At 37.5% G+C, this 25,610-nt stretch overlaps 1 protein-coding gene across 1 annotated transcript; it reads left to right on the top strand.

Moving 5' to 3' along the window:
• Positions 1–18,538: 18,538 nt before the first annotated feature.
• Positions 18,539–21,386, top strand: LOC147502218 (putative trehalose-phosphate phosphatase J). Its single transcript, XM_086607132.1, has 11 exons — positions 18,539–19,042; positions 19,130–19,270; positions 19,363–19,434; positions 19,545–19,637; positions 19,748–19,804; positions 19,921–20,022; positions 20,134–20,211; positions 20,354–20,423; positions 20,639–20,709; positions 20,834–20,926; positions 21,032–21,386. The coding sequence occupies exons 1-11, from the start codon at positions 18,758–18,760 to the stop codon at positions 21,098–21,100; spliced, it is 1,131 nt and encodes a 376-aa protein (XP_086463258.1). The 5' UTR covers positions 18,539–18,757; the 3' UTR covers positions 21,101–21,386.
• The last annotated feature ends 4,224 nt before the right edge of the window (positions 21,387–25,610 follow it).

Raw genomic sequence — 25,610 nt, 5'->3', positions numbered from 1 at the left:
TCTCCTAAAAACAAACTCATTAGAGCCATTAACAGTCATCATATTACTATCCACAGCTTTTTGTAATCATTTGAGTAACTCAACGGATTGTGATGCTAGAAAGCCAAAACTGTCAAAGGCGAATGGGATAAAGCAGTTTTAGTTAGCCTTACAAGCGTCATCGTGTTTCTCTACTTTTGCCATTGCAACGTTGTTGGTTGCTTGTTGTACCTCTACACTATTTCCAGGTCATACTAACAGAGAAACTCCAGTAGCATCAACACATGCATGTTTTCCCCTAATACCAACCAACTATAAATCAAGACATCTCCCGGTCAAAGCGTCGATCCAATTTACCTTCATTCGGAGTCTCTTTTTTTACTTGTACCCCGGCCCGCCAAAAAACATCACACAAAATGTCCTTGACATGGTCATGCTGATATTTGAAGCCTGGAAAATGTCTGCAGTGCTTTATGTGATCTCCAAATGCATTGAGTGTATGCTTATTGCATACAGGGAAGCAATCACCATCCTTATACCAAGGATTCATTACAAAATTTGCGAAGATGTGCATGACGTTAGAATTTTTATTTTTTAACAATCAAGGAATAAAGGATTACAACCTCATATCCCTAGCTTTTTATTGAATATTTCTTGTATATCCTCCATTACAATTTGACAGAGTTTAATATCTAGAATAGAATATAATTAACAAACTCACAAAACACCTATTAGCCTTGTTGTAGCCAACCGGTATTTTTTAAAAAAATAAATAAATAAACAAAAGGCATCGGTGTTAGTTTACCCTAATTTACAAAGATTCACACGTATATAGTTAGTGACTACTTCTTCTACTTTACCAAAATAAAAAATAAAAATAAAACAAATAAATAAAACTACTTCTTCTCTTGGTGATGTGGGATTATTGATGTCGGTCGTCCACACACTACAATAAAATCTCCACCTTGGAACGACATCGATAGGTGGTGAGCTTTTTTATCGATCACCATCAGAAGTTGAGTTCACATATATAGACACAACCCTCGATTGTAAACATAGATATATTTTACATGCTCCACCTGAATCTCACATGCACCTAGGCTGGCCACGTCACGACCATATATAGCCTAGAAGAAGGTGTATTATGAATTAAGTTTTTTTTTTTTTTTTTTTTTTTGAATTTTTTTAATAATGATAATGAGTTTTACAAACAATTAGGACATACGTGCAACAAGCTGCACCGCAAGTCCTTTATATATAGCAAATCTTATCATTTGAAAAACAGACTCCTTAGAACCAGCTGTCATAACGTTATTATCTATAACTTTCTGAAGTTTCTTGAAGAGCTCAACAGACTGTTGTTCCAAGAACCCAAAAGTGTCTAAACTTAATGAAATAAAACAATGTTGGTTAGCCCTACACGCTTGCCCATGCTTCTCCATCTTCTATGTTGCTACCCTCTCAGTAGCTTCTCCCACCTCAAAATCACCATTCCCCAACCCTACTAACGGAAACTCCTGTTACATCAACAATTTTTTAAAAAAATTTATTTTATTTTATTTTATTTTTTTTTTTCTTGTAAATGCATCAATACTAGTTTACATAGATCTACACTTATATAATGAAATTGGTCCAGATTTCAAGCCAAAATCACTCTCTATGACAGTTCTTTTTCGAAATCACTCACAATGACAATTTTCGAGTGAAAATAACCTGTAAAGACAAATAAATATTTTGACAATGATTTCCAAATGTTTTAAAATAAATGTTTTCCGATTTTATTATTTATGTCGTTTTGACAATACACCTCAATATGTTCATACCCCAAATAGGTATCATGTTCATAATGTATCATGCTGAGGTATGAACAATAACCCCAAATAGATAATTTCTTAGTTGTGAATAATTCTCTTGGTGATGTGGGACAATTGATATTGGTCCACACACCCCAACAAATTCTAGTGTACACACAAGTAACATTACAAGAAATGATGTTTAATTTGCAACTACGGTACATTCCAATGTAGCAACTATTCTCTTTTCTTAGTAATTTATAATATCCGCCTTACAGAGGAAAGATTAAAGAATGAAAGAAAATAAGATATAGTATCATGGTACATAAAGTAGAGCTTTTAAAAAATAGAGCTTTTAAGCGCATAAATTAATTCACTTTTTTTTTTTCCTTTTCGGTAATTTATTTTTAAATTTAAGTAGAATGAAAGCATTCTTAGGAGGATCAAATCAAAATCATGAGCTCCTTTATAATTCCATTGGCGTCCATTCCTTTATATATATGTAATAAGGCCAAATGAAAAATATTCGAGAAAATGATTTTCGCAGCCTATTCATGAGGGAAGTCCACCATGCCGACGAGGATCTTAGTAAGAAGCTCTTCACATTCTATCACCAACTACATTTCTGTTGGGAGTTGGTTATGGGAAAAAGTAGGGTTATCTTCAAATTCAACTTAATCTCTACCAATATTTTTTACAAGATCAACTTTAGAACCCATATATAGGACGAAAAAGTGGAAATACATGGAGAATGTCATTTCAAATATGCTAAGGGACTAGCTAGATAAATGTAGATAAGATTAGGATAAGCTTTAGGCGTGCATGGAGATCAGCTGATATGAGAACCTCCCCGCCCATGCTTGAAAAGGGTTTTCTTTAACCATTCCTTTCCGTTTCTCAAGTGCAACTAACAAGATCCATGGATTTATCATCTATGGATTTAACATTAGTTTGAAGATAAATAGAACCCAAGTATTGATCTATAGGAGTAATGTTTTACAGCTTTCTGTCACAATCAATTGACGGGTCCATAAAATCATTTGAGTTAGGAATCCACTGGATGCTCTAACTAATTTTTTATTTATCCCTCTTGTGAACTATAATGCAATGATCAATCTACTTAAAGGCGTATCATTACAAAGATAGGATTTATTAGTTAACTTCATACTTTTACCTAAACAAGCTAAGGCATATCATTATACTTTGCTCTTCTTTTATGTGATGCTATATGCAATTTGTCATATATAATACATTTTGCTTATGTGTTTAAATGTGTGGATGCGTGATTGGGCGAGTGTCTTTGTAATTGGCATACATGTTTGTATATTGTACGTGTCAAGAGTTGCTCGAGAGAATTGTGAATCGTGAAGAACTCAAATTAGAGGCAGACAACTTATATATTCATTCCCTATAAAAAAATGTCACAAACTTAATCGATAGTATATACAACTTGTCATTATCTAAACTAACCGTGATAAACTTAATTAGATAGCCTGTTTCTTTATCTCATGACTCATGAGTATTTTGTCAATCAAACAGGTGCAAATCCGTAGCACAAATTGAAATAAAAAAATGTTCTAAACTGAAAAGTTACCTACACAACCACATTTAGAACATAATAAATGGATGGACTATTGCCTCTAATCAAGCAAGACATCAAATTAATAATTGACATCCAATATAAGTATCCAGGATATTTCTCCAACATTCAGGTATATATTTCTTTGTTTACAAATTTTAAAAGGAAAAAGAAGGAAAAAAGAATGATTGAAAAAATGGAGAATATATAATAACAAGAAGAGAGAATATTGAAGTCTAATGAGTTTGCCTAAATAACACCAATCTTTCTCTTTTTGTTCATGCTTTTCTAGAGTTTAGGTACAGGGCCAATGAGATCAAAGGTTCCCCACATTTATATTATTAAAATCAAAATCAAGAAAAGCAAAGGTTGGAGAAAAGGATATCCAGATTTTTCTCAAGAGGAGAAGAAAATGATATGGGCCGTGAGTGTGGAGCACTAGATCGATGGGCCCTTGTTGAGTCACCGAGCAATATAACATGTCAAATCAGTGGTCCAATTGGGCCCGGCTGGGTCCGAGGCGGTGCGATTGGGAGTGCTTTTGTCTCGGCCCACATACAACTAAAAGCCGATGAAGTCTACTTCTGGCAGTTTTTCTCGTTGTTGTGTTGTGTCATGTGTGTGCTGTGTTCGTCATGTGGGAAATAGACTACTTTGTGATATCCAGACCTCATACTAAAGTCACACACCCACGCTTATGTCGATAGAAACTGGATTTAGGATTTGGAGCCTTGAAGTAGTATTTAGGATCTGATAAGTTAAAAAGTCTTGGGAATATATGATGGCGCAAAATTGTATTACATTTCCGTAGCCAACAAGAAATACGCCGCCCCACTAATACAATCTAGATCGTATTATATTGCCTAGCGAAAAAATATATATATATATTGCCACAATACACATTATACAAAATACCAAGGCATAACATATATATGTGATTGTACGTATTTATTTTATATGGTATAAATGTCAAGTATTATCCGCAACCGTGCTCGATCTCATGCATTTTAAGAATGCACTTCTCCTATTAAAATGGCCTTTTCTCCAATTAAAAACGGGTTTTTAAAGCTCAATTAAAATGACGGTTAAAAAATTAAAATATGGTTTCAACTAAAACGGGATCTTTTTTTCCCAATTCAAATGATTGTCATGAAATTTGTATATTCTTGAGCAAATTTCAAAAGAGTTGGTGCGTATATACGGGTCTACATGCTAGTTAATATTAAACCTACCACAAGAAGTATTTTTTCAGCTTTCTTAAAATTCTACGTCATCAACTCCTATTAAAACGGGAATTCCTCTCTTATTGAAAATATAAAAATTATAGCATTTCTAATTAAAACATGAATCATTATCCAATTATAATAGGAGATCTCTCTTATTGAAAAATAAAAATCTAGTATTTCTAATTAAAACGGAAATCTTTCTCTTGTTAAAAATGAGAATCACACTTCTAAATTAAAACGAGATCTCTCCTCCAATTAAAAAATAAATTTTTAAAACTTAATTAAAACAGATTTTAAGACTTGATTTAAAACAATATGATAGAAAATTAAAACAGATTAGCAACGAAAACATGAATCACGATTTGTTAGAAAATATATATAGTTATGATTGTTGAGCAAATTTTTTAAAAAAAAGTCAGTGCATAATTGCATATGTATGGGTCTACTTTCTTTCTAGTTTCTAGTAAAGATGAAAATTCATATAATTATTATTATCTGACTTATATTATCAAAAAAAAAAAAAAAAAAAAAAATCAAACAAATTTGTAGTTATTCTCTGGCCCATAAAAGGTCCCCACGGCCAGACGGCCTATACATCAATGCAGTCCCAAGTCCTATCGTGAACCAACATTTGATGGGAGTTATCACAATCACAAACACACCTGATAATATCTCATTCAGAGTTGCCTGTAAAGCACATCCAATTTCCATAAAAGTCCAAAAACATGCAAGAACGAAGAAGTTAAAAAATAAGAAGGGAACCAGAAGACTTGGACTATCATTATTCTTCTCAAGAATCCACGGCATCCACAGGTTCAACACTTGAACGTTTCACACACTCGCTAAGAAAAATTAGTTACTACTTGCTAGCGGCAAAACATCTTAATTTTCATTGGATCTAACCCACATGACAAACATAAATCTCTCAGAAAAATCACGCGCTTGTAACACAAACTTTAGTGCCCAATTCATACATACCAACTTAATGGTTCCAGATTCCGCCGACCAATTGTGTGGCTCTCTATAAATGCTCCTTGCAACAACTTTGCAAACATTATACTACATCATCTTTCAACGCATCATCAAAAAAAACCGAGTTGCATCTCACTGCACACGTGAATTGTCGAGATCCATTCCAACACCATTCGTGCCCACTGTCCCTACTAATAAACTCACACGTGTATGTGTTTAATTAACCACATAGAAACGCGCATACGTGCATGTTTCTTGCAGGGTAGCCATCAAACACGTTATAGTGAAAGTTTCCTTCCTAGTTCAGAGAACTGAAGAAAAAGAGCTGAAGGTCTGTTTGGTCGTCAAAAAGAGAAAGAGAAAGTGTTAAGAAAGAATTAAAGCGTTGATTCAGCCGAATAACATGGGATTTACTTTTTTCATAAAAAAAAGTTTCTTTTGTGTACGCCCTTTTTTCTTCTCTATAAACCATGAGTGATTAAACCAATGTTCTAAACCACTCAATTTTCATTAAACACGTTAAGAAAGCATCTCCAAAGACTATGGTGTTAATAAGAACATAGGAAATTCTCTAACCCCATGTGAGAAATTCTTTCTTTAATTCCTTTCTTTCCTTCCGTTCTTTGAGAATCTCGTACTTTTTCAAAGTATTCAAAACCTAACAAGCAAGTTAAGAAAACAAAATTATTATTATTGATTCATACAAGAAGCATGAATGTGCTGAGTACTGAAACGGGGTTTGGTTCAAATGGTAGAAAATCAACAAAAAAATATTCCTTTTCTGGTAGTTTGGAATCTGTAAGAAGGTGCAGAGAAAGATAACCCGAACCAACCCTTTGAAACTGCTTTCTCTCTGTTTGGCTTGATTGATAGATACACAGAAAAAAGAACCAGGCCATTAATGTAAAAAAAAAGCCAAAATGTACTCTCTTTGTTGACTGACAATGAAGAAGAACTAATAAGTCTTGTTTGGAATTACATGCAAAACTGAATTGAGGTGATGAACTAGGCCAGATGGCTGTTAGTTAAGGTCATAGAGTACAGAGTGACGATAACAAGTAGAAGAAATCACGGCTAGTTGGACGCGTGTTCTTGGTCCAAGATCACTTTTTGCCAAAACTTAATTAAATTTTAACACCCAATGCATTAAAAATCATGACATTGTTCGTCTTTGTCAATTCATCACCTGGCAAAAGTTGACAACATGGAAAAAGCTGAGTTATTTGCTGCTGGTTTTGAATTGATTAGGTTCCATGCTGCTTGTTTGAATATGCTTTACCAGGGGCGGTTCAAAGTTCAGTAAGTCCGTATTTGGTGCCTGCCGAAGTCAGATAATGTCTTGGGTACCCTAATGTCTTTATGCGTCTAGCTCCTTCTGCAGTTGCTCTTTTGAGCTACCATTCGCATATAATAACGAAGACATTCTAGAACTAGACGATGCTATATGCTATTGGGCTTCGAGCTGTTACTTGGAAATGACTCGGCTTAGGTTAAACTTGAGAAAAGTAGATACAAATTTTTAGAGTTTAATTAGTTTGTAAGAGAGTCGAGCATGATTAATTAGTTTAATTAATTAGCTCGACCCTTTTTTTTTTGTCAAATTAGCTAAAAGCTAGCTTGACTCCACAGCCCACATTATACTCAAAGAAATAAATAGAGAATTCCAAAATTGCAGTTTGCTTGGTGTTTGTAATTTTGTATTAATCCAAAAAATTGAAATTACTTACAGGTACGCAAAATAAACTTTACAAAAATATTGATCGTGATGTAGGATATGATGAGCAGTGCCGTTCTAAATTCACACCAAGTATACCTTGACTAGACTAGTGAAATGTGTTCTAAACTTCTAATGCGATATGAATGAATCATAGTACAAAATATCAGGATATGGGTATTTATCGATATTCAATTTCTGGATATGTATCGTGGATATATCCCCCTCTTTGGGGATATTTGACATTGTTTCACATGCAAATATCATGGATATATCAAAAAATATCATGGATGTTGTGGATATTTCTTCATATATCATGATACATTATTTATATTTATTTGAAATATAATGGTAAATATTAAATAAAATTATTATATACACAAAATATCCCCAAATATCGCAAAATATCTCCAAATATCGCAAATATCACAAATATCGTTGAAATATCACTGATATTTGCAGTCGTATATATCTCTGAACATATCGTGATATTTATATATATTTTTCTGGAATATGGATAGATATCCCCAAATATCGGGATATATCAGGATATTTTGTACTATGGAATGAATAGCATTAAATGTGTTTTAATATATATAGTTCGATATGAATAATTGTGAGAGAAATGATTACTAGATATAATAAACATCGCTCAAGCTCATTTGTGTAACAATATGAGCTTGACCCCCTGAACCCGATCATATTTAAGGCCAACTCTAGGGATAGTTTTCAGCTGTCCTAAAATATTGTGTCCTAGCTATCCAGACTCAGTGTGTACTGTTTGTTTGCATTGAAATTGGAATACACATGGACATTTGTGTGTAAACCTCAAGGCATTATATAAGCGGTTGTGAATTTATTTTGGATAGCTGAACAGCAAATTTTGGGACAACATAACTCAGTTCGTTGACTATGCCCCTGTGTATGTAATATAGCTCAATAAAAAAGCCCCAATTCAGTGTCCGTTGAACATAGGGGTGATTTTGAGAAATTTGTGGTCGCATATACTAAACTAAACCAAATACACTTTGATGTAAAAACACATTTTCAACCATTATAAATCGTTCCTGAAACTTTTTACATAAATTTCAAGCTCTGCTAAAAACCTGTCTAGGGCCCCTATAATCTCAGGCTCTGCCCTGATCATATTGACTAACCTAGCATGAATACCACTGTAGAGGTGTGGATTTGTATCTACGACTTGATGTTGAGGTTGATAGGGAATGACTGCACTCTTTCTTGGGATAAGAATTGCCTACGTATCAAGTTTTTTGGGTGAACTTGAATCAAGCCTTACGTAGTTCATCTCTCTCTACTTATAGATGTTTGAACTAACCTTCCTTATTTGTTCAAGGCCGTTATCAGGTGTAGATCCATATTTTGTGTTATTTTGATGATTCATCATTACTTCTGATGTTAGCTTCAGGATCGCGGTCAATCATTTAATTTGCTTCTATATATGGTTGTGTTTGATATTTGGGACGACCTAAGTCTAGGTCGTTGTTTACATCCTGGTGGCGTGGTACGACCTGGTGTGTGGATGGACACATGTGCTATAGTGATATGTTTGAGAATGTAGGGTACTTACACAACCCCCTTTATTTTATTTATTTTTTTAGACAGCTGTGGTGTGAAAAGAAAAGTTAAAAAAAAGCTCTTTACACGTGTTAGACAGCTGGTTTATTTGAACAATTTTGGAAAATGTGCGGGAACTGTTGGATTTGATCCTTGGGCCCAGATCGTGGTGAATTTGTGGGCGAGGTAAGTTGGTTATGATTGTGTTTTGTTGGGGAATGTGAAACATTTTGGCTTTTTCGAAGTTTGTGCAGCTAAAGGGTTTAGGGTCTGGCGGTCTTTCATTTCTTCATTCTATCAACACAAAGGAAGAAAAAAAGTAGAGAAAAAAGAAAAACCAAAAACTTTCCAACTTTTCGTCTTCAGGTGCGTCTCTTTTGAACTATAAAGTTTGATCTTTTTGTTTCCCTTTTTGCTTTTGTCATGTCAATTACTAGTGATAGTATGAGTGAGAAAGTTTCCTTGGATCAGTGGAGAGAGAGAACTGTGAGTGGTGGAGATGGTGGTGTTAGGGCTCGTAGTGGAGGTGAGGCGTCATCGTCCTCCTCATTGGAGATGATGGCTGAGGAGGCGGTATCTAGGTCGATGTTTGATAATTTTGGGGATTTTATAAGGGAGTTTGGGATTGAGAGTCCCAATCTGATGATATACGACCTGAGTGGTGAGAAGAACGTTTTTGGTATAGACTATGTTCCTCGAGATGGTGGGGTTGTAATTATGTATGGCCAACTGAAGGTGGGGTTGAGGTTGCCATTCTCACGTCTGACCTTGGACGTTCTGAACTTTTGTGGGAAGACACCTTTGTAATTTGTGGTTAATAGTTGGAGGGTGTTTCATGTTCTGGATCTGTTGAGACAGAGGGGTTACAATATTTGTTTGTCTGACATGCTAGAGCATTTTACTGTAAAAATATCTTATGCTATGAACTTTGGTTTACAAGTGATGAGGGGTAAATCATCGGTGATTGTTGGTGTGAGTAAGGAGGAATGGTGGCGTAGGCCTCTGTTGATTATAGGGAGTTATTGTCTTTCTGGATGTGTTGTGGAGAATCGTTATGTGAGGACTTATGGTAGGTCGTTATCCGTGTGGGTCATTTTCATGTGTAGGTCGTTTACTTGTGTAGGTTGTTTGTTTGTGTAGGTCGTTTGTTTTGGTTACGAGTTGATATAATTACGTTATGACATTTGTTTGTTTTGCAGAGGTTGTAATTCGTGGTCATCTTCTATGGGGACTACTGAAAAGTTTGCGAGGCTAAGTTGGGAAGAAAAAATGTCCTTGTTGGAGGAGGTTGCACATTACTTCAAAAGACGAGGTGGTGCGAAGATAAACTTGAAGAAGGCTGAGAAGAAGAAGAGGGCTCGTCGGCTGATTTGTGTTGACTTTAATTCGGATTTAGCTACTGAAATGTAGAGAGGTGAAGGGTCAAATGCTAGGGGGAGGAGTTCAAAAGGTGGTGGTGCTGGTGGGAGTCGTGATGTGTCTAGATGAGCTGGGGAGGGTGGTGAGAGTGATAGGTAAGGTCATGGAGGTAGTAGTGCTCGGGGAGTTGGTGATGCTCCTGCTCCCTTTCGTAGGCCTCAGTTGAAGGGGCGAGCTGAGGTCGGCAAGCTTGAGGGGGCTAAGAGGACCCGAACTGAGTCTGAGGAACGACCTGTTATGATGGAAGGTCGTACTGCATCAGGTCGGGTTCTTTTGAAGAGGATGAACCTGAAGGAGCTGGCGGTGGATGTTGGGGTGGCTAATACTAAGGGCAAGAAGAAGGCTAGTGACACTGAGCCAACTGCCCAAAAATGCAAAGGGTCTGGGAGTGCGGGCCTAGGTGATAAGGCTAGTGAGTATGACATTCTGGATAGAACGATCACTTACTACGACCCAGTGAGTGGGCTGATGCGACTGGTGAAAAATAGGGACTGTAGTTTCAAATCTTCACTGGTTGTGAATGAGCTGCTGGAGAGAATTGCCCTAGATGGAGATAGGCATCAGTTAGAGACTGGGAAGGATCTGGAAGCGAATCTAAAAGACATGGATCGCTCGATTTGTTTTATAAGTGTCCTTCCGATCTGAGTTTTTGCTTTGTGCTTTGAGTTACTGCTTTTAGACTTATTTTAATTTGTTGGTTTGTCGGGTTCTGGCTATGTATAAGAAGTTGAGAGAGATGGCAATTATCTCTGACCTGTACAAGAAGGAGCTAGAGGTTGTTAAGGAGGCTTATGACAAGTTGTTGGCTGTGCAAGAGGTTGAACAGGCTGAAATGGTGGGGATGAGGGCTCAGGTCGGGGATTTGGCTGGGAAGGTGGCCTTATTGCAGCCATCTCTTAATGCTTCGAGGGTGGAGGTAGCGCATTAGATTGCTGAGAGCAAATAATCGCAAGCCGTTGTCAAACGAGCTCAGAATGAATATAATGACTTTGTCGATCTGGTAGAGAGTGGTGATGTCTATGTTCTGGTGGATGATTACATGGAACTAGAATGTAAGTACAAAACCCTCAAAAAGTCTGTTGAAAGTAGGGTTGCAACAGTAACTGTAGAAAGTACTGTCGTAGATGTTAGTAGACGATATGATCTACCAACCGACACGGTGTCTTTGCCAACCGCTTTTAATCGAAGATGCCGCCAACCGCCTTGAAGTGCTTAATGTAAGTGGTGATCTGGCTAGTGGCTCTGTTGGTGAAGAGGGGTGCCAACTGGATCCCTTGAATGTGGAGAATCTGCCTCGTGTTAATTGATTGTGTTCTTCTTGTAATTTGAATGATGATGGATGAAATTTTTGAACTATATTTTCTGTTGTTGTTGATATTGATAACTTCTATTTTTGATGGGGATGCAGATGTTGTTTTCCCAGGATAACCTGGGGGCCTCTAGTATCTAACCGAATTTGTTGTAAATAAAAATATTTAAATTACTTACTTGTTTTAAAATGAGATTGTCTGTGAATTTTGTATGAGTGTGATTGCTTCTCCTGCTTTTTGTTTTATTATTTGACGATCTGTGCTGCATAGTAATAGACTCGATGACCTGTCGTACTTTGGTAGATTGTCTGATGCTTGTAGGTTGTAAGTGTTTGTGTACGACTTGATAGATGCACGTAGTTGGCACCTAGGTTTCTTCTTGTCCTTAGGTGTGTGTATTAATTGAGTGGTTCCTTTTGGAGGAACTTCTTATTGATCGTTGACTGATAATTAGCCTTTGAGTGGTAATTATAGTTGAGTCAAACTTAGCTCTTTCAAAGGCCTTAAGTTGACTTGTAGTCCTTTTGGGGGTACCTTGGATTGTATTTGACTGATAATTAGCCTTTGCGTGACAATTATAGTTGAATCGTTCTTAACCCTGGCGTTGGTGTTAAGTTGATTTGTGGTCATTTTAGGGGACCTTGGATTAAATTTGATTGATAATTAACCTTTGCATGGTAATTATAGTTGAGTCATGCTTAACTATGGCGTTGGTGCTAGGTCGGTTACTTTCATATTCCAGATCGAGCAGTGAGTACAAGATGTGTGATACTCATGTAATGCAAGGAGAACACTTATATGCAAAATGCTGATGAATTTTTATTCATATTGATTGATACATCTGGAGAAAAAATTATTGGTTAAAACGCTTAAGTAGAGCTGTATTCCAAGGTTGGGGAAGCACATGACAAAGCTGAGTTTTGATCCAGTAAGCTCCATTTCCAACAACTCTATGCACTATGTATGGTCCTTCCCACGTTGGGTCAAGTTTGGCTGGTGCTAAGGTCTTTTTTAGGACTAGGTCGCCAGCTTGGAAAGATCTTGGGACGACCTTCTTGTTGTAAGCTCGTTGGATGGTTTGGTGGTACCGAGCTAGGGATATTGCAGTGGTTTCCTTTCGCTCTTCTAGGAGGTCAACTTCTTTGGATAAGATGATTTCGTTTTCTCCTAATTTGACAATGTCAGAATGTGTAGTTGTGATTGTAAGTTCTGATGGTATTACTGCTTATGTTCCGAAGCAAAGTGTGAAAGGAGACTCGTTGGTACTGGCTTGGGTTATTGTTCTGGATGCCCATAAGATGTTCTCGAGTTGTTCTGGTCATTGGCTTTTCTTGCTCTCTAACTTCTTTTGGAGATTCTCTTTGATGGATTTGTTTATGGCCTCTGCTTGGCCATTGCCTTGTGTATATCTAGGTGTAGAAAATGCTTGAGTGATGCGCCACTTTTGTAGGAATGCCTTGACTTGTGTGTTGACAAATTGGGTTTCGTTGTCCATAATGAGAGTGTGGGGTAGACCAAATCTTGTGATGATATTAGTCCATATGAAGCTGATGATGTGGACTTCTTTGACTTGAACAAGCGGGATTGCCTCAACCCATTTGGTTAAGTAATCTGTGGCTGCAAGGACTTATTTGAGTCCTGTTTTCTTTTGTGGGATAAATGGTCCCATGATGTCTAGCCCACACATATGAAAAGGCCACAAGCTGGCTATGTTGATCAACTCCCGTGCTGGACTTAGGTGGTTGTGGCCAAATGTTTAACATTGGTGGCATTTGAGAACATACTTATTTGCCTCAATGTGCATGCCTGCCCAATAATACCCTTGGGCGATTGCTTTATGAGCCAGAGATCTTGCTCTTGCATGGTTGCCCCATTCGCTTTTATAAATTTCGTCTAAGATAAGTTGGCCTTCGCATGGAGTTATGCACCTTAGGTGGGGTCCTCCTACGAATTTACGGAACAATCATCCGTTGATCACGGTATATCCGGGAGCTCAAAATTGTATGGCAAGAGCATTCCTTGCCTCTGCTGGGAGCTTTCCATGTAAGATAAATTTCAGGAATTGACCTATCCAAGATTGAGTGATCTCTTCTTCGGATGAGGGCTGGAAGTCCATGAGGTTGTTGACACTTTCTTGTTGGTAGGCGGGCCTCTCTAAGATGTCAATGTAAACTGTGCTGGGACATACATCTTGGGTTTTTTAGGCTAAGAAAGTCAGGCTGTTTGTATGTATGTTATCCTCTCGGGGAATGTGTTTCAAGGAGAATGTTGTGAACGAGCTGATGATATCATTGACGACCTGAGCGTACTTGGCTAAGTTTGCTCCATTTGTCATATACTCTTTGGTAATCTGTTTGACGATTAGTTGGGAGTTACTGTAAGCTTTGAGCTTTCGGATTTGTAATTGTTGTGTCATGCGGAGGCCTGTGATTAACACTTCATATTCCGCTTTGTTATTGGATGTTGCAAAATCGATCTTGATTAACTTTTTTAGCTGGGTTCCTTTTGGTAAAGTTAACACAGTCCCCCCCATTACCGCTGTTGTTGCAAGCTCCATCTACGTAGAGGTGTCATGTGTCTGGGGTGGTTGGTTGATGGAGTGAAGTAATGGGCTCGGGTTCCCAGTTGATATCTTCGATGGGGAAGTCAGCAAGGAAGTCGAAAACGACCTGACCTTTGCGAGACGTTCTGGGAAAAAATTTGATATGATGTTCTCCAAGTTCTTTAACCCATTTAGCCATGGGCTGTTTTGTTAGTGGAATTCAAAGCCTACTTGATGGGTACATCTGTTAAGACCTTGATGTCGTGAGCTTGGAAGTATGGTCGAAACTTGCGAGCATAGTATAACAAAGATAACATTGTTTTCTCAAGTGTAGAGTAATGCTTTTCTGAATCTGCCAATGTTTTGCTGGTGAAATAGACTGGTTTTTCTATTCCATCATTTTCGCGAAAGAGGACCGAGTTGATGGCAAAATCCGTAGTCGCAAGGTAAAGCCCTAGTGTTTTTCCTTTATTTGGTTTGGAGAGGATGGGCAGAGTTGATAGGTAAGCTTCAGGTCGTTGAAAGCTTTGTGACATTCGTCTGTCCATGTGAATATTACTCCCTTCTTTAATATTTGCAGGATCGGTCTGCATTTGTCAGATGCACGTGAGATGAATCTGTTGAGGGCTGAAACCATACCAGATAGCTTGTGAATTGTTGTTTGGAAGTTGGTTCTGACATTTCAAGGAGAGCTCGTATTTGTTCTTGGTTTGCTTTAATACATCTTTGTGAAACGAGGTACCCTAAGAATTTTCCTGTGGCTACCCAAATACACACTTTGCTTGGTTGGGTTTCATCTTGTTTTGGCGCAATCTTTCAAAGGCTTCTTGCAGGTGAGAAATGTGGTCGCCAACCTTTGCGCTTTTGACTACCATGTCGTCTATGTAGACTTCTATAGTGTCGCCCAACAAGTCTTTGAATATTTTCGTGACAAGTCTCTGGTAGGTCGCACCGACATTCTTCAAACTGAACTGTAGGACGTTGTAAGAGAACGTTCCTTGTTTGGTTATGAAGGACGTTTTTTCCTGGTCTTCTTCTGCAAGTGGTATCTGATTGTACCCTCTATATGCGTCCATAAATGATAAAAGTTCATGACCGCAAGTTTGATCTACCAGTATGTCAATCCTAGGTAGGGGAAGCTGTCCTTTGGACAATGCTTGTTGACGTTAGTGAAGTCTATGCAGAGTTGTACCTGACCATTTTTCTTAGGAACGGCTACGATGTTAGCTAACTAAGTCGGGTACTCGACCTCTCTGATGAATCCAACCTTTTTGAGCTTTTCTATCTCTTTATTGATGGATTTTTGAAATTTGAGTGCTAGTTTCCTAGGTCGTTGTTTGATTGACTTTATAGTTGGATCTACATTTAATTTGTGGCAAGCGACCTGAGGATCGATTCCTGGCATATCGATATACGACCAAGTAAAAACATCTTTATTGAGAGATAGAAAATTGACAAGTTGTTCTTTGAGCTTGGGGTCTAAATCATCCCCTACATAAACAAATTTTGGGTCATCATTTGTGCCCAAATTGACTTTATCTCTGGGTTTGACTTGTGCATGCTTTTCCTTGAGCTTGTATGTTACTGATGCTGGAAGGCTGGAAGCTTGAGGATCTTGCAGCTTTGGGATGACTTTCGTCTGGATGACCTGAGTTTTGGCCTTGGTTGTTGCGCTTACTTGATTGCATCGATGAGCTTCTAGTAGTTGCTTCTGAGCTCTATGATGTCTCGGGGTCAGGGGAACCGCAGGACTTAGTGTAAGGTTGATATAACTACTTGGATCTTGTAAATCTACCTGCGTCCTAAGATGGCAGTGTATGACGACTTGACATCAATCACACTGAAGCGTGTTGAGGTCTTGACCATGTCTTCTTTTTCTCCAATGGCATCTGTGCGGTCTCTATTGAATCCGTAGAGTGGTGCATTTGACTCTATCATGACTGAGTCTGGCAGGTGCATATCCTTGTATGTTTGGTAGAAGATGATGTCGCAGGAGCTGCCTGGATCGGTGTCATGGTGGTGGAGTTTGTAGAAGTGGCAATATGGACGTCCTGATATTGCGATCACCTTGTTGATATTTGGTTTGAACTAAGGTACTGTATATATTTTCTTCAGGATATGGCTTGGCGTCCTAGAGAAGTTGGAAAATTCTCTTTCGGTGTATGATGACTTGTGGGAGTTAGTGCCCTTGTTGTTGCTTGAGTACTAGTTACTTTCTTTGGGTCCCCATTTGTCGCTGACCGCGAGGACTTCTTTGCCTTTGCGCTGGGCCATCCATTCTTCGTACTTCATGTACTTGTCGACTCTATGGTACAGGTCGTCTAGGCATTCTGGCCTGTTGCGCATGAGAGACCCTACTAGTTCGGAGTCATCTAAGAGGGCGTTGGTGAATGCAGAGGTTGCAAAGATGTCTTTGAGGCCTTGCTCCTTTGATAGGAGTTCATTTTTGAAACGTCCTCGAAAAGCGCGAATAGTCTCACCGTGTGCTTGCTTCAGCTGGAACAAGGAGTCTAGGTCGGCTTGTTTCTTCCTATTGTGGACGAACTCTGCTGCGAATGTCTCAGCCAGATTGTCAAAGTTATGGATTGAATCAGGAGTTAGCGTGTAGAACCAGTCTAATGCTCGGTCCTTCAAGCTGGTTGGAAAGAGTTTGCATTTGAGGTAGTCAAAGTCTGGAGCGCTGTAGAGCGTCAGGATTTGGCTGAAACGAGCTATGTTCTTGCCTAGACATGAGCTACTGTCGTACAACGGGAACTTTGGCTGAATAAAATCAGTGGGAGGTTGTTTGTCCTTGATTTCTGTGGTGAATGGTGACGCTTTGTATGACTGGAGCATATTTTGTACGATCTGGGTTGCGCTTGCTTTTTCGCTTGACTTCTCCAACTGCTGGGCGAAGTCCTCTAGTCGTTGATTGGTGGTTGTAGTGAGGGCTGTGACTACGTTGTTTGCAATTACGTCTAGAGCCAGGTTGTTGGTGTTGGAGGTGGTTTGCTCGCACATAGCTTGGTTCTCTTGCTGGAGCGTGGTAAATGACTCGTGGAGAAACTTTACTTGATCTACTAGAGCTTTTAGTTGTTATTCTATGGTGGTTTTCTAACCAGTTTCGTGGGCTTGAGAAAATAGTGTGGATGTTTTTTCTCAAGGAAACGGACCGGCAAACGACGCCAATGTAGAGGTGTGGATTTGTATCTATGACCTAATGTTGAGGTTGATAGGGAATGACTGCACTCTTTCTTGGGATAAGAGTTGCCTACATATCAAGTTTCTTGGTGTTCATCTCTCTCTACTTATAGATGTCTGAGTTGACCTTCCTTATTTGCTCCAGGTCGTTATCAGGTGTAGATTCATATTTTGTGATATCTTGATGATTCGTCATTACTTCTGATGTTACAAAGTAAATGTCTTCTTGATTGGTGCGTTGACTGAGCTTCAGGATCGCGGTGGATCATTTGCTTCTATATATGGTTGTGTTTGATATTTGGGACGACTTGAGTCTGGGTCGTTATTTACGTCCTAGTGGCATGGTATGACCTGGTGTGTGGATACGTGTGCTGTAGTGATATGTTTGAGACCGGAGGGTACTTACAACCACCTAACCACCCTACATAGTTTAGTAATCAGGCTACTAAGGCTCTCTGCTCATTTGCAACTTGGCTCACACTGACGTCCATTATCAAGCGTTGCATTCATTTTAATGAATCCTATATTGTAGATATATTCAATCAATTAAGTGTTTTCTTTCATTTTAATGAATGTTCTTACGTAGATGCATTCAATCAATCAAGTGTTTTGGAGACTAAACTAGTTTCTAAACCTACTAACAAAAATAACAAAAAGTGAAATCTCATAAAAAAAATATATATTTATTTAGTTTTGCATCCGAATTCAGTTCGTATGGCAAAAAAAAACATAGAGGTCGATACGTCTGATAATTTTAGCTAAGCCTTGAGCAAGAAATTCATCTCAGCCGAAAAAGTCAAGCCAAACCAACCCTATAAAGCGTGCTCGTTCGAATTTTCTTTTGCTAATTAAGGAAAGTTTGAGCAAATTATTGGTTGGGTAATGGGTCTAGATGTAAAACCGAACCACATACATTTTAGGAAACAAAGCCCAATTCAATGGATTCGAACGTGGCTAACTTCTAACGCAACCCACATGATGGGAGAAACTGGGCCAGTTTATAACTAGCCACGTGTAAACTTTACTAGGTAGCAGGTTTCTATATTTTGACGGCGGCCGAACACCCGTAAAGAGGGAGGAGTAGTAGTAGTAGGTCCCACAAGGTAGGTCCCCATCAGATGGGTCCCACGTGGCGATTTGGGAGGCTGGGTTGTAGTTTATGTGGGACCTATTAATTAAGTAGGGAGTTTCCGTCCTTTGGTGGTCAAGAAGCAACTATAAATTGACTACACATGGGCTCTGCTCTTCTCACCAGCTCTGTTTTTCCTTCTCTTTTCTTCAAGTTTCTCTGTTTTATGCCCTGTTTGGCTTGTCCATTTTAATCATTTTTTTTTCTAACCATTTTCCAATATCAGAAACTTTTTTTTCTGATATTTTAAGGTTTGGAGAGTTTTGGGAAATCAGTTCAAACCTCAAAATCTTGTTGAGTTTCTTCTTGGGCTTGTGTCTATAGTGCATTTGAGTTAAAATGACTAAGCAGAATGTGCTAGTTTCTGAAACAAAATCCGGGTTAGCTATAACGGTTGCGGTGTCAAATACTTCTCTGTTTTCTTCTGCTGTGCAGAAGCCATTAACAACACAAGGTGGTTATATAACTATATCTAGAAGTAAGCTTTTGAAGACACTTGAAACAAGTGGAGTTGTTACTGGTACTGGAAGAATTAATGCTTGGGTTGATTCCATGAGAGCTTCTTCACCAACTCATGTTAGACCAACACCTTCTCTTAAGAACAAAGAAGAAGGGTCATGGATTGTGAGTAATACTATAAATTTCAAAGTCTTTACGAAATAAGTGTCCTGTTTTTTGTCGAAAAACTGACATTTTAATTTTGTGAAACAGCTGAAGCATCCTTCAGCACTGAACATGTTTGAAGACATCACTAATGCTTCAAAGGGTAAGCAAATTGTGATGTTTCTTGACTATGATGGTACACTTTCTCCTATCGTCGATGACCCGGACCGCGCTTTCATGTCTGAGTCGGTTAGTTCTTCTTCTACTTCTTGTTTCTCTAATTTCGTTACTTTTTGCTATGTTGTTCATTGAAGATTAATGTAATTTGTGACGTTATGCAGATGAGAAGAGCAGTAAGAAACGCTGCAAGATATTTCCCAACGGCAATAGTGAGCGGGAGATGCAGAGATAAGGTACTGTAGTTTTGTCTTCAAACCTTTTAACTGATGGAACTAACATGTATATTTAGTCTGAAAACTTTACAGAAACTAAAGCCTGTAGTCTTGTTTCTGTATTTGTTTAGGTGTATAGCTTTGTACGCTTAGCAGAACTGTACTATGCTGGAAGTCATGGTATGGACATTAAAGGGCCAACAAAAAGTTCCAAAAACAACAAAGTAAGTAGTAGTGTAGCTCCTCACTGTGTACTAAATATACAATATCCATTCTTTCTTTCTTTTTTAAATGGGTTATATCTAAAGTGGTTCTGCTTTTGTTGATTTTTCAGAGAAAACAACCAGTTATGTTCCAACCAGCTAGTGAATTCTTGCCTATGATTGATGAGGTTGGTTGCTTCTTTAATTTTATTGGAGTGTAAATAAAATTTTGTAATGAGTACTATTTGTAAAGTTATAGGAAACTATGAAGTTAATGTTGTTTGGCTTTTGACAAAAATTACAGGTTTATAAAGCACTATTAGAGAAAACCAAATCAGTCCCAGGTGCTAAAGTGGAGAATAATAGGTTCTGTGTATCTGTTCACTTCAGATGTGTTGATGAAAAGGTAGATTTCATTTCCATATCTTATATTTTATTTTCTCACGTTCTTCACCATGTGTGTATTGTTATATTTGGAGTTAAAAGATATGAACCAAGTGTTTCACTGTGTTTACAGAGTTGGACTACACTAGCAGAACAAGTTAGAACAGTGCTCAAAGAGTACCCAAAGCTTAGACTGACTCAAGGAAGGAAGGTAAGACATATGACATTATTTTCATTGGCCCCAAATTTTCTAATATTTATATATTATTCCATAATAATGATTTTTTATTTTTTTTCATGTGGTTATGGCTAATAGAAGTCTCACTTTCATTGTTATTCTCCTTAACTAACAGGTACTGGAAATCCGCCCTACTATTAAATGGGACAAAGGGAAGGCTCTTGAATTTTTGTTAGAGTCTCTTGGTAAGTGTCATTAAACAACGATTAAGATACACATTCCATTACAGCTCACATAACCTTGTTTTCCTGTCTTTAAGTAAAAAATTAGATTATATAAAACCACAGGGAACAAGATTAATTGAAAGCAACCCCACCATATCTATATTTCAATTGTATAATAGTTGAGTATTAGTCACTTGGTTGTTTAATAATCTTTATTATTGTTTTTCGCTCTGTAGGATTCGCCAACCAAAACAATGTATTGCCATTATACATTGGAGACGATCGGACTGATGAAGATGCGTTTAAGGTATCCTATGTTCTTGTTTGATGATCAAAACCCATGTACATTTTGTGGTTATTATTTTCTGTGTCATTTTAGCTTTCTTTTGCTTACAAACTTATTGGCGTAAGATGGATTCCTTCTTACTTAGGTATTGCGCGATAGAGGACAAGGATTTGGCATTCTTGTTTCTAAAAGTCCAAAAGATACAAATGCTTCTTATTCTCTCCAGGAACCAGCAGAAGTAAGATCTTAGTCATGCATCTATCCATGCAATTCTTTTGAACTTTTTCTTGTTTTGGGTCTATTTTTGCATGCTAATGTTTTTACTTGTTTTGTATGTTTATAGGTTATGGATTTTTTGCACCGGTTAGTCGAATGGAAGCGACTGTCACTTCGAGGGCATTCAAGGGTGTAGCTAGAAAGGAGATTTTACCCATCTATGAATGACAAATGATCAATGAGTAGGGGGATAATGTATTTTTCCTTTGTTCAGAAAAAGAAAATTAGTCTAGAAAAAAAGGCTATTCTCCTTTGTTTTTAACAGGCTTGGAGACCTTCTTGTAAGTTGTAACTACGTATGTACAAGGGAAACTTTATCAACAACCTAGCCTAATCCCATTACCTGGGGTTCACAACATTACATTTGAAAAATGTAATTTTCCAATTTTCTGTACGGATCAATATATAGTTATTTATATATCTTTCTCAGTCTTTTGTCTCTGACTGTTGAATATTTTGCATTGTGATGTTTCACTATGGTATAGTTCAGCTTTCAGTGTATACTTTGGAAACTATATATCTATAATTTTGAATAGTTAAATGCCACGTTTACGGGAATGTTGCAATCATATTATACGAAAGAATCTGTTCTTAATCATGTGCTTAATACAGCTGATTGCAACCTGCAAAACAGTGGGTTACAAAATCAACAGGTAGCCAATAGTTTCTACAGAACACCAAACGAAACTTACGAAAGAGAGAGACTTTAACACCAGGTTTACATCAGCATTTTACAAGTGCATAAATAGTTTGCTAATAGATCTACAATAGGAGTACGTGCGTCGCCAGTTTACAGGAAAGGTGACCTGCTGTTTTACACTTTTACATTTCTCAGAAGGAAAAAGAATAAGAAATTTCGTGCAAGACAATTCTGGATCATGTGACTGCTGAATTGCTGTAAACTTGAATCCGGAACACAATTTCCTGAAAGGAAAGGGACCGCACGAAAGCAAATAGCCGAAATTCTTCCATCATTTAGATACTTGTTGAGAACTGATAGAACATTATCACATCACATCGTACATCATTTAGTGCTCCTAATTATACATCTTCTAAACCAGAAGTAAGAAATACACGATGTCAACCTCCCTTAATTAGTATGAATACAGGCATACAGCTCCCAATTAAATCCATCTTCAAGGATCTGAATTCTGTATTTACAAGCCTAATATGAACAGAAATATTTCTCAAGCTGTTACTGTCGAGTGACCAACTATGCCTTAAAATTTCTGTCTTGAGGAATGATTTCCAAATAGAAAAATGCTCCTACAATGCCACAGAAAATACCCATTAATAGAAGGCTCGATCAATCTCTTCATCTTTATAATATATTCATGACTTTATCGTACATCTGCCAAACACGCTTTATAACCAATAATGATGGAATTACTAATGGCGTAGATAACCTGAATTATCGTACATCTGGCAAGCACGCTTTATTTTATCGTACATCTAATAATGAATCCGTTTTATTATCTAGAAGAATTATTTTTCGATTTCCATATACCCTATTTGTTGTTCACTATGTCCACAGGACAAACAAAATCTGGAAGTGTAACACTAACAGAGGTGTGAACTGTGAAGGCACTCTGGGAAAATAATCCCTCAAGTGCGTGTTAGCAGGTTTGAAGTTGAGATAGCTAATATTGCCTCAATGAATGTCTTTGGGAATGGAGATCAGAAGTCACGCCAGAGCTATTAACAGAAAGCTCACCTAATCATATCTATCCAGTTCGTAGTAATCAATTTACTTAACAAATATTGCATGCAGATTACAACCTGCATTGATGATTGTGATGTAATTTCATTGCTCAAAAAGATTATTCTTTCCATTTTTATCATTCAGATTGAGTTTTCAGGACAGACGATAACTATGAAAATTACTATTGAAGGTGTATAAGTGTATAACCTCTGAGATATATAAAGGCATTGACAAATTCTCCATAAATTTCAAAGTTTTGATAGCTTTCTATTTTCTGATAGGATACCTTATCTTGTCTTAATGATTTGGTTATATCCATCTCAAACTTCGAAATCTTGGTAGGGCACAAACATCCAACAGATAATCCTTTCTTCCTCCCTTACAAAATGGAGAGCAACATATCTTTGGCTATATGGAAATACTCTCCACCATAGGGAAGCTTAATTATTTCCTGATTTAAGCTACATTAGAATCGCTTGATATGGTTATTTGACAATATAATTAGTGCAACATAGAAAATTTAGAAAACGAATTAAAAAGTATATCTTTATGGTTTATGCTTCCTCCATTCATGCAAACCATAGATCTTCACCCTCTTCTCAGACAATTGAGGAAAAAGGTTTTGAAGTAAGTATAATAATCTAAAAAAGAGGAACTAATATATATATGATATAGAAAATGTAGTAGTATCATTATATACAGGTGCATTGAAAGTAAATATACAAATAGTCATAATATATAATATGTATTTGGCCAGATATTTGGCCAAACTAAAGCTAAAAATGACAACCTATATGCTCTTAAACTAAGAAACATATACAACTCATTAATTTGGTATATAATCCCAATTACCCCACAATGAAAGTGATTTGTATACATAGTAGATTTAATATATATTTATGACTGAAAATACCCATTCATCACAAACAAAAAAATAGCACTCCGCCATTGGGCACATAGATTTTGAGGGTACCCTACCAGAGATGAGTGGAATCTCAAATATATAAATGTTTAATGGGGATTGTACTTTAACTTTATATTTGTTTTTATGGGACTTTGGAGTTTGGAATGATATCCTTTTTGGTTAGGTTGTGAAAGGGAAAACCCCACTATGTGAAGGGGAATCTATGGTTGAAGAGGAGTTGGATTCCACTTATAGGGGTTTGATGTGAAGAAAACACATGGATTTTGCATTGGGACACTAGTTTGCATCCAAGCTTTGCCAACCTTGACTCCTTCATACGTGTAAAGATGAAGTTCACTAGATTCAACCCATCATTGGTGCATAAACTGAAATAAACTAAGTATACTAAGTCTCTATAATTGGTGGGGAAGGGGGTTCTCTAACCAATGCAACCAACTCATCCCCCACAAGTAACAAACTAACAACCCTATAACTCTCAAATCATTCCTGACTATGGATTTTGAAAACTAACCGATACAGATCTCCAATCTTGATTTAATATAAAATGGTGTTTTCGAGGCACTTTAGATATGGTCTCACTTAGTTACCAAAAAAAAATATGTGGTCTCACTTGAGTCACTCTTGCTCCCAACAAACCAGACCCAGAAAATACTCAAAAGTATGCATTCATAAATTAAACCATCCATCTAACTGCCCATCCATCATGTGAACACTAGGCCCATACACACTATATAGTGCATAAAAGTTTCATAAAATGGTATATTTTTTGTATATATACACAACACTTCATCTTTTGTTTGTCAGAATTATACTTCTCAGTTACCAAACAAATGGTCCTCGATAACACGCGGCGATGCCAACGGCGAAGTAGAAAATTTTCCAACACGTGTGTCATTCTAGGACATCGGTCCCCCGCATAAAGGGTCGAGCCAAGCATGCTTATAGGGTGGGTGGTTTGACATGGAATACCATAATATAACAATGGGAAGCTCAGGGTATGTCTAGCAATGATCACATGTACTCCCATGTGACCCAGATGCCTTATTATGGGGAACAGATGGACACTGGGGTACGTGGTGTTTACTCATTCGTCGCATTCTGTCGATAGTCCCTCCAATCTACGTATAAACTCCTACGAAACTGTCAAACTTTGAAAACTGATCACAAGACCAATGTGGGCATTGCTTTAGATCCTTGAAGTGATACTTGGAGAGCACGTTGACTGAATAATATAACCACTAGGACTTGCAGCACAAGGAAACGGGGGTGTAATACTTCAGGTTTGCAAATGTAACAAGGTTGTTGCGATTGAGCCAAAAGAGAAGGGTGACCCTTTAAAAATCGGTCAATGAGTTGAACTTTGAATTTACAACTAGAAAAGAGACGGGGTAGTTGCGAACTTAGCAGTCTTCCACCTTAAGCCAGCCTATGGTTGTACTTTTTAAGGTAATTAAACAAAGGGAAGAGGGCCCCTCTTATATATAATAAGTGTATCTTTTTTAGGGTTAATGGCAGACTTTGTTATGGATCACACTACTCGATCTTTTAAAGTTCAGGGCCTTTAATCGATTAGGAATTATAATGGAAAGGAGTATCTTATATAATTATTGCCTAACTTTGATGTTCAACCTTTTGAGGTTGTAGGCTTTGCAAGTCAGGTGAAGCAGGCATCATCTTACCTACTTCTTCTAGAGCAACCATTTTTCAAAGTAGCAAGTGCACGCGCAAGGCTAATGTTACTTAAGTGAAACGCAATTGTTAAGCTATTATAACATTGATTTGTATTTTTAATTTGTTTATCTGTAGTATCAAACTATCAAATCCAATTAAGCAATGGTAAGAGCGAGGCTACCACCCTCGTGCCCAACCATGGAACCAGGGGGTTGCGACCGCACTCCCAACTGAAAAAACTTCAATTCATTATTATACTTGTATGTATACTTCTGAAACGACAATTCGAGGATATGAACTCAAAATTTTAATCAAAAATAAAGTTACAACACCCCAAGACTTGGCTTT

This window comes from Coptis chinensis, chromosome 4 (assembly GCF_015680905.1).
Source record: "Coptis chinensis isolate HL-2020 chromosome 4, ASM1568090v1, whole genome shotgun sequence".
Lineage (NCBI taxonomy): Eukaryota > Viridiplantae > Streptophyta > Magnoliopsida > Ranunculales > Ranunculaceae > Coptis > Coptis chinensis.
The sequence above is the reverse complement of the archived record's forward strand: the minus strand, read 5'-3'. Positions and strand labels throughout refer to the sequence as shown.

Coding starts and splice junctions, on each gene's coding strand:
- LOC147502218 (XM_086607132.1), top strand. CDS start 18,758: ATGACTAAGCAGAATGTGCTAGTTTCTGAAACAAAATCCGGGTTAGCT. Junction 20,023..20,133: donor TCAGATGTGTTGATGAAAAG/GTAGATTTCATT, acceptor CTGTGTTTACAG/AGTTGGACTACACTAGCAGA. Junction 20,927..21,031: donor CTCTCCAGGAACCAGCAGAA/GTAAGATCTTAG, acceptor GTATGTTTATAG/GTTATGGATTTTTTGCACCG.